Below are 14898 nucleotides of genomic sequence, written 5' to 3'. Positions count from 1 at the left end.
CTGTTGTGTCCCTCTTTCCTTTTTTTTGCGGGGCGGGGTGGGGGGGGGCGGGCGATCTTTTTTTTTCTTTGCTTAATCCCTTCATCCTTCTCACCCAGCCCCCAATCCCATTCCTAGTTTCTAAAACCACTCTGTATTCAGTTAAAATCCTAAAATTTGGTTTGGCTGTACTTGGTAGAAAACCCAACCAACCAGTGGCTTAAGACAGAAGTTGGTCTCGAATTGGTGGGAAAGTGGGGGTTCACTCTTCTACATTCTCCGGGACCCTTTGAGGTTTTTAATGTTCTTATAAAGAATCGTACAGAAATGTTGTGGGTAATGTGATCTGCAGAATTTGCTTCAAAATAACATAGGAGGGGAGAGAATGGCTGAGGTGTGGCTGAGGAGGGACTAGCCAGAGTCACTGGTTTGGGGGGCTGGGTGTTGGGCACCTTGGGGTTCATTTTATCATCATCCAATTTCTGCTGGGATGAGTTCCTTGACCCTGCCCCTTGCCTCTCCTCATTCTCTTGTTAATTAATCTAATGTTTTTATTAGAATCTGTAAAAACGATGAAAGGAAGCTGAGACAGCAAATTCAATATGCTTCTGAAATTATTGCTGATTTTGCAGCATTAAGGTCACACAGAGTACCCATGAGAAAGGGGTCACCTTAACCACAGCATTTACCTGGGTAACGGGCATATGCAGCAGGTGGATACCCTGACCGTCGGAAAGCCAGTCCCACGTGGCTTATATACAGAGCATATCAGCTGCTCCATGTGGGGTGTTCACTTGACATTTATTGAGACAGTCAGTTCCCCTCTGCAGAGTAAACAGGCCTTCCAGCGGCTCTCATCCAGTCCATTTGGCTGGCTGTTTCCTCCGGAATAACATGCTATGTGTCGGGGTCTTACACAGCCATTAAAGAAATAATTCAACCGAGTCAATTTGAAGATCTGATTGGCTTTACTGAACGACTCATGAATCTTGGGCAGCACCCCATCTAGCAAGTAGAGAGGTGCTGCAGAGCAGCTGCACAATACAGAGGTTTTGTAGACAAGCTGGGGAAGACAAGGAAGTTATTAGCAAAAGAAAAGAAAGCATTATTTCAGGCAAGGTTATCTTCCCATACGGGAAGGCAAGGGTCTTATTAGGCAGCTTACCTGGGCTCCCTTTACAATATTATAGACTGACCAAAGAAGGTTGAAACTGCAGTTGGGTCAGGTGTTAAGTCCAGGTTCAGTGCCCTGGGCTTTAGCACAAGTGACTCCATTTTGGGCCTGTGGTTTTTCTCTTTAACAACAGCCATCTGTGATTATTCCATGGTGAAATGTGGGTCCTACATCAATCCAGATATGCTCTTCCACTCTATAGCATTCAAAACCCAAGATGCTGCCCCTACATTAGTCACTTTCACAATCTATTTTGGTAAAGATTCTTCAGGAAGCTGATGATACCCATCCACAAGCCACCCCTTATCAAGTTGGCACCCACACACACAACCTTCAACCGCTTAATTTCCAAATAAATAACAAAGACTTGCTTCTGCTTAACATGACACAACTATCCCTCTTACAGCCAAAACCACTCTAACCTTTTCCCCAGAAGGGCATCAGAGCCCGTTTTTCACCTTTGGAGAATGTTCCTTCTTTTCCTAGCTCATTCCTACTCCTTTTCTGACATCTTGTACTTAAAGCCTTATGTATAAAGTTATTTATTATGAGTACATCTTAAATTAGATGATTAAGAAATGAGATTAAAATTTTGGTTAATACTTATTAAAATATAGCCATTTCAAAATAAAGAATACTCATAACTATTACAGTCCCCGTTTCTACAACTGGGTACAAGGTCACCGCTAGTATTTATAACTACCATCATCCACTTCTTATTCCATTATTTCTTTTGTCCTCAGCAAGCACCATTGTGTAGTAGCAACCCAATTTCCCTTGATAGTCAGGATCAATCACCCAGACAGTACTTTGCCTGTTGACTCAATGCCCAAGAGGCCCAGATGGCAGCTTCAAGTTCCAATTCAAGGCAATCTTTGATGTGTCTCCTGGTGAGAGCATTTTCCCCTTTGTAACTAAGATCTCTAGACCAGCAGAGGCTGCAGTTGCAGGGATGGGAAGCAAAAATTTGACCATTGGATCACTAGGATTAATAGGGAGAGAAATGACTTTCAATTTTATCCGGGGATTCCTGGACTCCCAAATCCAGGGAATGGGAGAAACATGATGCTGATTTAGAGCCTGCGCCACTTACTGGAGAACATTGCCCCAGCCCTACAAGGTGTCACCACCTAGCTGGCACTGTAACGGAATCCTCAAAAAACCATTCAACCATCTGTCAAGGCAGTTGCTTCAAGATGATGGGGAACATGGCAAGACCAGTGAACTCCAGGAGCACGTACCTACTGCTGTCTTTCATTGGCTGTGAATACCATCATGGTAGATGAGACATTCTATAAGGCCACAGGTGGTAGTTTTAGTAGAAACACTGAGGGCAGGGAATACAAATCCATGTCCAGAGCAAGTGTCAATTCCAGTAAGAACAACTTGCTGCCTCTTCCATAATGAATGTGGTCCAAGGTAATCAACCTAACGCTAGGTGGCCGGTTGGTCCATTTAGGCAACGGTGCTATATTAGAGGCTCAGTGTTGTCTTGTCTGTTGGCAGGTTGGGCGCCCAGCAGCGGCTTCAGCCAAGTCAGCCTTGGTGAACACAGCGTGTGTGCTGCCGAGCCCATGCATAAGCTCATTGCTGTCGCCATGACCACACTGTACATGAGTCCACAGGAGCTGCTGACCGAGGTCTACAGGACAGGTCATCTTATACACCTGATTGTTAAAATCTTCCTCTACCCTTTGGTGAGCTTTCAAACAGAACACAAATATTTTCAAACTGCCTTTCAGAAAGGTCGGTCTTCCTGGCTGGCGTGGTTTGGTGGATTGAGTGTTGGCCTGGGAACCAAAGGGCTGGTCTGATCCCAGCCAGGGAACGTGCCTGCTTTGAGGGCTGGGTCCCCAGTTGGGCAACCACACATTTATGTTTTTCCCCCTCTCTTTCTCCCTCCCTTCCCCTCTCTAAAAATAAACAAATAAAATCTTAAAAAATCTGAACAAATCTTAAAAATGTGAATTATAGTTTAGTGGGGGAAAAAAAAAGGTCTGCCCTTACGAACTCTTCCTGAGATCTTTTGATTTTCCAGTCATGTCCCTTCCCAGTCCAACTACCCAGCCAAACCATGATTTGGTGCAGACTCTTTCCTCCCGGCCATCTCTCCTGCCTGGCACATGAAGAGGTGCACTGCTCCCGCTGGGGGTTCCCTTCACCGCCACGGGTCAGGGCTCCCTCAGAGAGGGGCTTCGGGGCCGCAGCTGTCCACTTCCAGGTGATGCGTGCGGATGATGCAGAACTCTCTGTAAACCAAGCCTGAGGCTTTCTTCCTCAGTCAACTGATCACAGGGAATTCCTATGAAGGCATGGGCGTGGGTTGAGAGAATGTAATGCAGCCAGAAGAGGAGCCTTGGGCAAATCTGGGTATTGGTTACAGGCTCTTACGGTAAGAGGTTAACCTTCTCAGGAAGGGATGGAAGGGCTGCCTCTTGGGGTAAAAAACGTCTGAGGTCCCTAGCTTCACTGAAATCTGCCAAAATGACCCATCCTAATGTTCACAGTTGCACTCCTTCCCAACCAATATCCTAAACTTCTAACAAAAGAGACCCTTTGAGATTGGGAACTCAATTTCTGTTGTAAGTCAATGCCAGAGGGACTCACGAGACATAGCAACTGGTTACACTCAGAGCGAAAGTTGTTTTCTGCAAACGATACCCAGCAGAAGCGGTGTCTGTCGGTAGAGTCCTGGGGATCCAGCTGTGTCCTCTCGTGCTCTTCCTTGTCCAAGGACACACAGATGCTCACTCGCTCTCTCTCCAATGGCGAACCACGGGGAAGTGTGCAGGGCCTCTGCCTGAGGAAGCCTGTTTTAGTCTCAGGTCCAAAGGGGCAGGTCACGAAGGTGTAACTATTACCTCTTTCCCCACATTCCGCAGGAACAGACTTAGTTCGGTTTTCAGAATCTCAGCCCCACAACTTAGAGCAGGTAATGTTCTTTCCATGGCATCGTGGAAGGTATCAAATTCCTTACATAGACCCCTGAGCCACGAGGAAAATGTAAAAGTCCTGAACGCATCCTTTTAATTTTAAAGAAATGTAGGAATCCTTTGACTAAACAATTATGCATTTAGGAATTTATTTTAAGAAAATAATGAGGATGTGCATAAAAATATAACGATCAAGGTGAATTACCAGAGGACTGTTTGTAACAAACTAAAAATTGCTTATGGGGAACAGTTGGGCATTTGGTACATAAATCATGGTACATCAATGAAATGGAATTCTCAGCAGCCATTAAAAATGTTATACAAGGACATTTATTGACATGGAAAGGTGTTGATGACATTCTGATGTGTGAACAAAGTAGACAGTAAAATAATGATTAAATTTTTGCAAAAAAAATGTATTTATAGCAAAAACAACACTCCCAAAGATATACACTACAGTGTTAGTAAGTGTGTATCCTAGGGAAGGGAGTATATAGGTAATTATTTTGTTCTTTGTTTGCCTCCATCCCTCCCCCCACCCTTTTTAATATAAAACACATAAGTTGCTTTTATAATAAAAGTTATATAATTCAACACCTTCATTTTGATGAAAACAAATCCATTAAAAAAAATCTCAGGCTTTTGCAGAAGCAGAAATGCTTTCTCGGTTGCCACAGAGGCGGTGAGCTTGTTCTCGGCGGAAGCTGGCAGGAGCCTTCGCAACCACAGCCCAAGTCAGATTTGCGGGCGGGGGGGATCAGGCTTCCCCGCAGCTCTGCGGCGCTCCCTTCAGCTTCCGCGCCCCCAGGCCAAGCAGCTCGCCTCCAGCCCAGTGCATCCTATTCTTGCCCAGTCACCAGCTTCATCATCTTCAGAGCCATGTCCCCTTGGTCAGAAGGAACCTAGAACCAAGCAGTGTCCAAATTAGTGCTCCCGGTTCTGTTCCTGGGGCTGGGTTCTCACGAGTGACATCCCGAGACCCAGAAGAGTGCCCACTCTGTGACAGCAGCCTGGTGGGACAGCTGCACCTAGGTGCATCCCTTAAAGAGGCGGTCATTTCTGTGAAATGTCCACTGTGCCAGACAAAAGCTCTTCTGGGCCCCAACCTCGCTGGGTGGCAGGGGACCCAAAGTCTGCCTTTAGGAAAGGACCTTCTTCATATGGGGCTGATCTCTTGATTTGTCCATAAGTGCTCTGCTTATGGAGCCAGGACCCAGCCTGAGAAGACTCCACAAATGTTTTACAGCATCGGTCCCCAACCCCCCGGGCCTTGGGCCACACTGGTCTGTGGCCTGTTAGGAACCAGGCCACATGTGAAGCTCACCTGAGCTCCACCTCCTGGTACTCAGCCCCACCCTCCGCACCCCTACCCTGTCTTCCATGAAACCAGTCCCTGGTGCCAAAAAGGTCGGGGACCACTGTTTTACAGGATTCTTTGTGTAGGAAGCATCGGAGACTGGAAATGACGTAGAAAAACGGCCCAAGAGGGAAGCTAACAGCAAAACTGTAAAGGGATATAAACAAGCAAACATGACCCTTTCTGTGGGTGGCACCCCTATTTTTGTACTGTATTAAACTTTGTTTCATTTCTCCCTTACAGTTTCTGAATAATTCCTGTAAAAAAAAAAAAAAAATCTACTTCCTACACACCACCAAGAGGGGGAGGGGCAGAGCCCTCAGTTTCTCCTCCACAAAAGACTGGGTTAGAGAGTAAAGGATCCCAAGTCCCGAAACTCCACGGCTCCATGATTCTCTACGGCACATCACTCACTGTCCCCAGTTCCCCTACCTGGGCCTCCCAGGCATGGTGGGGCTTACCAAAACATAACCACCTAAAGGGGAAGTCGATGGGGTATGATTTAATAACAGTCTCCAAGAGCTATTTTAAGGCTGCCCCCAACTGATCTCTTGTTCTTTCTCTGACAAACCAAGAGGAAATGGGTCTGAACTCCAGTTCAGACCAAGAGACCAAGCACGAGGTTGGCTCCTCCCTCTGTTCCCTCCTGCCCGATTCTGCAGAGACCCCGCTCTTAACAGCATTGTGCTCTTAAAACACAACGCGCTCTAACAAAGAGCCCTCCTAACCCTGTCTTGCTGCCTTGTTACTTTTCTCTTCAGATTATTTTATTCCTTCTGGTCTCCTTTTCTTTTTTTTTTTTAAATATTTTATTTCTTTTTAGAAACGGGGAAGGGAGGGAGGGAGGGAAAGAAACATGGATTTGTGAGATAAACACTGATTGGTTGCCACTCGCAAGACCTCTACCAGGGACCTGGCCCAAAACCCAGGCACATGCCCTGACCGGGAATCGAACCGGCACCCAATCCACTCAGCCACACCAGTCGGGGCCCTTCTCGTTTCTTAAGGAAGTTGTTGTCCTCTCTCCCTTACTGCTCACTCACTCACTCCAACCTTCCAAGCTGGCTTTAGAGTCTGCTATTCACTAAAAATGCTTGCAGTGATTACGGAAGACATCAGTGCACCCAAATTATTCCTCGCATTTCAGTCCTTTGTCTTTCCCAGCAGCACCTGACATCACCGTCTCCTCTCTGCTTCGAGGATGCCACATGTCCTTGGTCTCCCTCCTACTTCTCTGGCCACTTCCTCCTCAAATTTCATTTGGGGGGGTCCTTCTTTTGCCTCCTATCCCTTAAGTACGGGTGTACCCAGGGCCCTGCCCCTGCCTTTTCCGTATTCGACTCTCACATCTGCCTCCAAGGACACACGTTTGACTGCAGAGTCACGTACATACAGTTTACATATTCAGCTGCCTAATGGGCATCCCATGCGGCTGCTCTCCAGGGAGCGACCAAGTCCTGTCCATTCTCCCTTACATTCTGCCATGTCTCTCCCTTCTGGAATACCATGAAAGCCTCCTAAATGGGTGCTCTACTCCGGTCTTGTCCTGTGTCCTCTGCTGCTGGAATGTTATCTTTCTAGACAAATCTAGCAATTTTACAACTTTGCTTAAAACCCCTCAATGGCATCCCATTGCTGTTAAGCAAGGTCTGAGGTCCTTACCATGCCGTGCAAAGCCTCCCTTCTCCGTCTCATCTCTGCCCGGTGTCCCTCCCGAGGCCTCGGCTGTCTGAAGGCTCCTCTGGACCTGCACACGCTGGTCTCCTTGCTCCCACATTCTCCTGTTTACCTAGCTAACTCCTCCCAGTGACTGCGCCAGGCCCAGTCTTCCAGGGCCCCAAGCCTGGGCTGGGCTCCCTTCCCTGGACCAACCCCTGCATTAGCATCTCACCTCATCCATTAGGGTGTCTGTCTGTCTGGCCCTCATGCTGGGGCTCCTTTAAGGACAGGGTGGGTGCACCACCCGTGCACTCCCAGTACCTAGCACGGTGACTAGCAGTCACGAGACCCTGAAATGGTGTCCAATGAATAAAGGGAAGCAAAGAGAAACTTTAGTTTCTCTTAAAACTTTTCAACTTGACTTTCGGGACCTCCTTAAGAGGAAACTAAGGGTCACAGACAGGGAGTGGACTGGTGGTTGCCAGAGGGGAGGAGGGTTGAGGGTCTGGGTGACAGAGGTGAAGGGATTGAGAAGTACAAACTGGCAGCGACCGAAGAGCCACGGGGATGGAAAGCACAGCATAGGGAACACAGGCAACGGTAGGGCGGCAATCGTGTTTGGTGCCAGGCGGGTACTGGAAATTTCGGGGGGACCACTTTGTAAAAAGTGTATGATTGTCTAACGGCTATGCTGCACACATGAAACCAATACAAAATAGCGTTACAAGGAAACTGGAATTGAAAAAAGAGAACACACTGTGGCCCGATGCCTCACGTATATTGCAAGGCCGGGTCTGTCAGCCCCCCGGCTCCCCTTCCTCTGCACCGGGGTCCCTCCGCCTTGACACGACCTGTACTGGGGCTGCGCGGGCTTCCGTGCTGGGGCCGTCCTGCGCACGGTAGGGTGTTTACCAGGACCCCTGCCTTCTACCCCCAGGTACCAGGGCACCCACCCCCAAGCCGTGACAACCCAAAAGGTCTCTAGTCATTGCCAAAGTCCCTGGGGGCAAAGCTGACCCCATCTGAGAACCACTAATACCCCTACGGAGTAGCCTGTGAGAAGGTGTCTGTGGTGCCCCCGAGATCTCTCAGCACCTCCTCGGCCATCCAAGCAGATGCACTGAGAGCCTGCTGTGCCAGCGGAGCTTTAAGGCCAGTCCCCTGGGCCCGCTTTCCAGCTGGACGGCTGTCCCTCACCCGTTCCCTAGGCAGACTGTGTCCTGAGCACAATGGAGCCAAGGGGGCGGGCAGGCCAGGGGGCACCTTAATGTCCCTCTCAACTAATACCTGGTGGGAAACCGCAGTCTGGGGAAGAGAGACCCTGTGTTCACGTGGCCAGAACAAAGCACAACTGTGAGGGAGGCAGCTGGGCCCTCCTGCCTCCTGGGATCCTCCCTTTGGCACCTTGGCAGGGGCGTGTGCCTGCCCACGCGTGCGTGCGAGTAGTGGGTGTAGCCCTCCCCCACCTCCTTCACCACTCAGCCAGCCTACGATGTGAGGGAAAGGGCATGCGCCCTGGTTGGCATGGCTCAGTGGACTGAGCACTGCCCGTGAACTCAAAGGTCGCCGGTGTGATTTCCAGTGAGGGCACAGGCCTCGGTCAAGGGCCGTGTCCCCAGTAGGCGGCTTGTGAGAGGCAACGGATGGACGTTTCTCTCGCACACTGATGTCTCTCTCCCTTTCATTCTCCCTTCCTTCCCTTCTCTCTAAAAATAAGTAAATAAAACCTTAAGAAAATAAAAAAAAAAGAGACAGTTGGCTCTGCAAATGCAGGAGTGTGACAGCCTCCCTGCCCATGTTCGCAGGCAAAGCCTCTTTGAGGCTGAAATTCTGAAGCCCCTGAGCCAACGTTGCTGGAAGGCAGTCACGCAGAACGGGCCACGCACTGGCTTCACAGAGCCAAGCCCCAGTCTTCACTTCCTGAAAATGTCAGATGCTTTCTCCCTCCTCCCCTAGGGCAATGCATTCCTTCAGGACAAACTGTTAAGAGGGAAGTAACATTAAATTCATTTAAACTCAACAGCAAAGGACAGACAGCCCAGCTTACTTCTCTCAAAAGGAATTACTCTTTTAAATGAGAATTTCTAGACTCAAAGGAATGAGGTATTAATGGCAGAATTTTCTAAGAGACCTCGAAACGCTCCCAATCCCAAAGCACTTCGTGTAAAAGCAACTGAGGCCGGGCGCCCACACATAACCGACAGCCGGTGGCTTCACTCTCAGAACGATCGATTCAAAGTCTGGAGCAAAAGCAGCCCCTTTCTCACCATGTGTCCAGCTTTGAGAATCCAGTAGAAAGCCAGGTTCTTGTAGCTCTTGACAAAAGCAGACGTTTCAGAAGATACAGGGTCTAAGTACAGGGGCTTCCACTTTAGCTGACTGAATTTGGGCAGCTCTGCCCACTTGAGTTTCCGCACCCAGGCCTCCTGACCTGGCAAGAGAAACAGACGGGCCTGGCATTAAACTGCTGGGTGGAGTAGGAAAAAAAATCTCGGTCCTATAATCTGGTTTTTCCCAAAGTACAATAATATGCATAAAACTCGCCCTTGTAAAATTCGAATCCAAACTACAGTGAGACACCACCACACACCTGTTAGAACGGCTATTATCAACAAGGCAGGTAATGACAAGTGTTGGAGAGGCTGTGGAGAAAAAGAAACCCTCGTTCACTGCTGGTGGGAATGTAAACTGGTGCAGACACTATGGAAAACAGTACGGAGGTGCCTCAAAAAATTAAGAATAGAGTTACCATATGACCTAGCAACCATTCTTCTGGGTAGCTATACCCCAAAAATTTGAAAACATTTATTCATAAGGATATATGACCCCTATGTGCACTGTAGCATTATTCCTGGTGGCCAAGACAGGAAAACAATGCAAATGTCCTTCGACAGATGATTGGATAAAGAAGATGTGGTACCTATATACAATGCAATTCTACTCAGCCATAAGCAAAGCTGAAATACTGTCCATTGTGACAAGGATGGATCTTGAGGATACCATACTAAGTAAAATAAGTCAGAGAGGAAGAGTGAAGGGACCATACGGTTTCACTCACATGTGGGACATCAAACTAAAAGCAAGAAATAAACAGAACCGCACAGACACAGACACCAGTGCGAGGGTTACCAGAGGGAAAAGGGGTGGCGAGAGGCAGAGGAGGGTTCAGGCGGTCATACACGTGGTGACGGACGGGGGCTCGACTCTGGGTGAACGCACAGCGCGACGCACAGGTGATGTGTTGTAGAGTAGGACACGTGAAACCTATGTAATCTTATTAACCAGTGCCATCCCAATAAACGTAACAAAATTTTTTAAAACAGGCAGCAAAGCCCTGGCTAGTGGACTGAGCATTGGTCTGCGACCTGAAAGGTCCCTGGTGCGATTCCTCATCAGGGCACACGCCTGGGTTGTGGGCCAGGTCCCCAGTAAGGGGTGTGTGAGGGGCAACCAACTGATGTTTCTCTCACACATCGATGTTTTGTTCCCTCTCTGAAAATAAATATATACAAATTTTTTTTTAAAAAGCACCTCACCCTTGTAAAAATGCAAACTCCAATTCAGTTGGTGTGGGTGGGGCCTGAGATTCTGCCTTTTTAGCAAGCTCTTCATGGCACCCAGACAGTCAGAGGGAAGCCCAAGAACCATGAAGCACGACCAGCTTTAACTCTCCTACTGCTCTTCAGGAGGGAAATCAGGGACGTCTGGAGGTGACAGAGCTGTCAGGAGCTGAGAAGTCCCAGGGTTAGGAGATGGAAATGTGGAGGACCCAAGCAGTTTACAGAAGAAACAAAGAACTTTTTCATGTTGTCCTTAGTGTGTCGGGCTAACAAGTCACAAAAATACTGAGTCCTGCTGACTTTGAGGAACACACTGCACCCACCAGACTGTGGGCCTCGAAAGCCTGCTGAGAACCTGCCTCTGTGCTTCTCTGTGGCCCTACTGAACCCAGAAGTGGGCATGCAGTGACAGTCCCCAGTGTGACCCCAACTCCCCAAAGACCGCTTCCCCTGGGTTCTCAGGCTTACAGAGTCGTTAGGGTTTAGTCTTAATTCACCCTGCAAGGTTTTCCCTCAATTAAATAGTCCAGCTGTCCAAGTGTCGGAAAAATGTCTTCTGTTTTATTTTTGTGGTGGGGGTAGATGTCATTCTTTTTTTAAATTATACTTAAGGGCCTCAAAAGCTGGGTGGCTGTCTGAGGGGTCACAGCCTCAAGCAACTGCCATTTTCCAAGAGTCACGGTCAGGAGTGGATGGATACAACAGCAAATGATCTTTTTCCTAGCATTTCAATGTCACCAGCCCCCAGGCCAGCTCCCTTCCTGCTCAACCGAGGACAGCACCTCCACGTGCCACTCAGAGCGGGTTCCTACCCATGGTGTCCACGATCAGATCGAGCTGTCCGTTATACACGGTCACGTTGATCCCGGCGTCCAGCAACTCGTCCACGATGCTGATGGCAGGCTTCATGAAGTCCTCCTCCATGTTCAGGAAGACGCTGTCAGCCTGGCCTACGGGTGAGGAAGCAGAAAGAGGCAGCAGCTTAGAATCTGCCAGAACAAGAGACGTCTTTCAGCCCAGGTCCTCCTGGGCTTCGGCACCCATAGGTAAGCCCTATGCAGTGCCTAACGAAGTCTGAATGACAGACGCTTCACCAACAGGGACCGACCAGCCTGGATACCATGTCCTGAGTTGGTCACACAGAAGAGAAGCCTGAACAGCATGCGTGCTCTATTCTCTCAAATGCAGCGATAGCAGCAACAGCATTTTTAAGGAGGAACTGAAATCTAGAGGTGGTCAGTGCCCAGGGGAATAAGGAGTCTCTAAAATACTCATCAGGGCCCTGGCCAGGTGGCTCCACTGCTTGTTGTTGCATCGTCCTGTACATGAAAAGGTTTCGGGTTCTATTCCCGGTCAAGACACACACCTAGGTTGTGGGTTCAAAGCCTGGTCAGGGTGCACATGGGAACGAACTGATTGATGTTTCTCTCTCACATTTTCTCTCTCTCTCTCAAATCAATAAACGTATCTTCGGATAAGGATTCAAAAAATAAACAAACTAAAATACTCATTAGGCTGGTCTTCTCAGGGTTCAAGTTAGTCTTCCTCATTTCCTGAGCAACACTGGAACCCAATTTTAATTTCTGAACAAATGGGGCTACCCTAGTGGTAAACCAGGCCAATTCAGAGCTGGCCATGAGTGAAGCTACGTGGAGGACCAGGCCCAGGCGACAGGAGATGGCCAGTGCAGCATTCCCGCTGGCCTCCTGACCGCCACACCATCATCACAATCCTAAACAGTAATGACAATAGTGGCTACAGTTTTATTTGCCCGTCACTATGCTAAGTACGTACATTATAAGCAACATTTCATCTCCTCTTCATCACCACCCTGGGAGGTAAGGTCCCTTAAGTCTCTTAACTTGTACAATAAAGAAAACGAGGCTCTGAGAGGCTAAGAAACACGTCCAGGTTGAAACAGCTAGTCGATGGCAAGCTGGGATAGGAACACAGGCCTGGCTGACTCCGAACTACGTAGGCTTGACCACAAACCAGAACTCAAGACACTGGGCGTATCGGCCAAGAACACTTGGTCCTTTCCGCACCATACACAGACACGTCTGGAGCCAGAGAGTTTTCTATTAGGCATCATCTGAAAAAATGTAGTCACCTGGCCTGTCCAGCCACGCTGGGCCGAGAGGGAGGGTCCCTATCACCACAGACGCTGGGCCCGGAAAGCACGGCCATAAGGGTAAGACATGAGTCGGGCTAAAAACATGAGCTCCTTGGGGCTTGAGCAGGCCCTGGCCTCCTGTGGTTGCTCACACCTCTCTCCTCTCGGCTCCGTGACACATCCCACAGTTATTTTCGACCCTTGCAGCTCCGACACCACATTCTTTTTATTTGATCTAATTAACTTTTTTCTTCATTTCTAGAAAACTCTAAGGAGCGAGGAGGAAATGAAGACACCAAGTCCAGGACGAGTCCTTTGCTGATGGCGGGCTGAGAGGATGGCCCGTGACCCCCAAGGAAGCCAAGGCCGGAGCCAAGTCTTAACCTCGCAGCAGCTCTCAAGGGGCCACCCGAGAAAACCTCCGGATTGTAACTTCGGGATCTCTCAGACACAGAGGGACCCCTCCTCAGCATGGAGTGCTTCCCCTCCAGGAGCCTGGGCGTTCCACTTGCTCCCAGCCTTTCCATAGGACCGAACAGGAACTTACCTAAGGTTTTTACCTGACCTTGGTCTCTGAGGACCCCGACAGTTCCTCGCTATGGCCTTCAGGCCAGAATGCAGTGAACACTTGGACCACACAGAGAACTGGTTAAGCCTTCCAAAAAGGCCTTTGTCTGAAGTCACACCTGTGACCAACTGTGGCCTTAGGCATGGCTTTTTTATTTTTTTATTTTTATATTTACTTATTTATTTAGAGAGAGGGGGAGAAAGAGAGAGAGAGAAACATCAATTCATTGTTCCACTTATTTATGAATTCATTGGTGGATTCTTGTATGTGCCCTGACCAGGGATCAAATGTACAACCTTGGCGTATTGGGACAGCACTAACCGACTGACTCCTAACCGGCACTAACTTGGCCAGGGTTGGCCGTGGCTTTTCTAAATCTCCATTTGCTATCGGGGAAAACTTCAAACTAATACAAAAGTGAAGAGAAGAGTGTGATAATGCCCACATACTCTCACCTGGCTTAGTTATCAACTCATAACCAACCACTTTATTTCTCCCGCAACCAACCCCTTACTTGGAACCAAATCTGACATGTTAATCACAACCAACAAATCCCGTTCTACAAAGGAAGGCCTTTGAATCTGCCCCTTCCTTTGCCTCCTTCCAACTCTCCAAGTGGCAGTTAGGTCATGTAAGTTACCTCCCCAGGAGCAATTCTTTGGAATAATTTTGAGCTTCGTTCTGATGGGGCCATTCATGAGCTGATACAAGTCGTCCCGATTGAGGTGTCTCACGTGGCGTTGGTAAAGGTGAACTGAAAGAGACTGGTGCACAGTGAGTCAAAGGAGTGCAGGCGAGACCAAGAGGACATCTCCAAGCTGCTGGGGATGCGGCGGGTAAGAGGGAAGATTTCAGCTGGAAAATGAAAAGCATCACCTTGATTCGCCCCAAAGGGAGCAAGAAAGTCAGAACCACATTGATAGTGGAGAGGATTTATTAGTGTTGATTGCTGCCCTTTAAGTACTTTGGGGCCATGGAGATTGTCCAGCACGGCCAAAAGAAATCAGCTGAAGAGCAGACTCTAGAGGGCCCCTGCAGCCTTTATCCACCTCTTACAGTGGGAAGATGCCAGAATTTGGCACCCACAGCGAAGCTGGGGCAGCTGAGAGATAGCTGATCCAGCCTACAGGAGGACTGAGGTTGTAGCTCAGTGTGCAGAAGCTGGTTTGCAAACTTCAAAGCCAGATGTTCAAAAAATGACCTCCTGCATGATGCCACTTCTACGAGATGTCCTGAAAAGGCAAGTCTAGGCAAACAGAAAGCAGAGGTTGCCTGGGGCTGAATCAGCTGCTAACAGACACGAGGGATCTATCTGGGAAATGTTCGAGAACTAGACCATGGTCACGATTGCACAACTCTGTGAACGTACTAAAAACCACTGAATAGACACTTAAAACGGGTGCATTTCATGGTATGTAAATTATACATCAATAAAACTTTGTAGTCCAGCGACAGACGGTTACTATACTCACTGTGGTAGTCACTTTCTAAGGTATACAAATATTGGATCACTGCATTGTATGCCTATATAATATTGTATGTCAACTATAATTTA

At 48.5% G+C, this 14898-nt stretch overlaps 1 protein-coding gene across 1 annotated transcript in view; it reads right to left on the bottom strand.

Moving 5' to 3' along the window:
• Positions 1–4213: 4213 nt before the first annotated feature.
• Positions 4214–14898, bottom strand: part of SCPEP1 (serine carboxypeptidase 1) — a 28024-nt gene continuing 17339 nt past the window's right edge. The window contains exons 10-13 of the mRNA XM_054585446.1: positions 13984–14097; positions 11475–11612; positions 9370–9533; positions 4214–4988 (exon numbers count right to left, since the gene is read on the bottom strand). Coding sequence (XP_054441421.1) covers positions 4926–4988; positions 9370–9533; positions 11475–11612; positions 13984–14097 — 479 coding nt within the window. The 3' untranslated portion in view covers positions 4214–4925. The remainder of the gene's footprint in view (positions 4989–9369; positions 9534–11474; positions 11613–13983; positions 14098–14898) is intronic.

This window comes from Pteronotus mesoamericanus, unplaced genomic scaffold (genome assembly GCF_021234165.1).
Source record: "Pteronotus mesoamericanus isolate MK-2021 breed Mesoamerican mustached bat unplaced genomic scaffold, CSHL_Meso_final contig_84, whole genome shotgun sequence".
NCBI classification, from domain to species: domain Eukaryota; kingdom Metazoa; phylum Chordata; class Mammalia; order Chiroptera; family Mormoopidae; genus Pteronotus; species Pteronotus mesoamericanus.
Note: the sequence above shows the minus strand (reverse complement) of the source record. Positions and strands in the feature narration are given on the sequence as shown.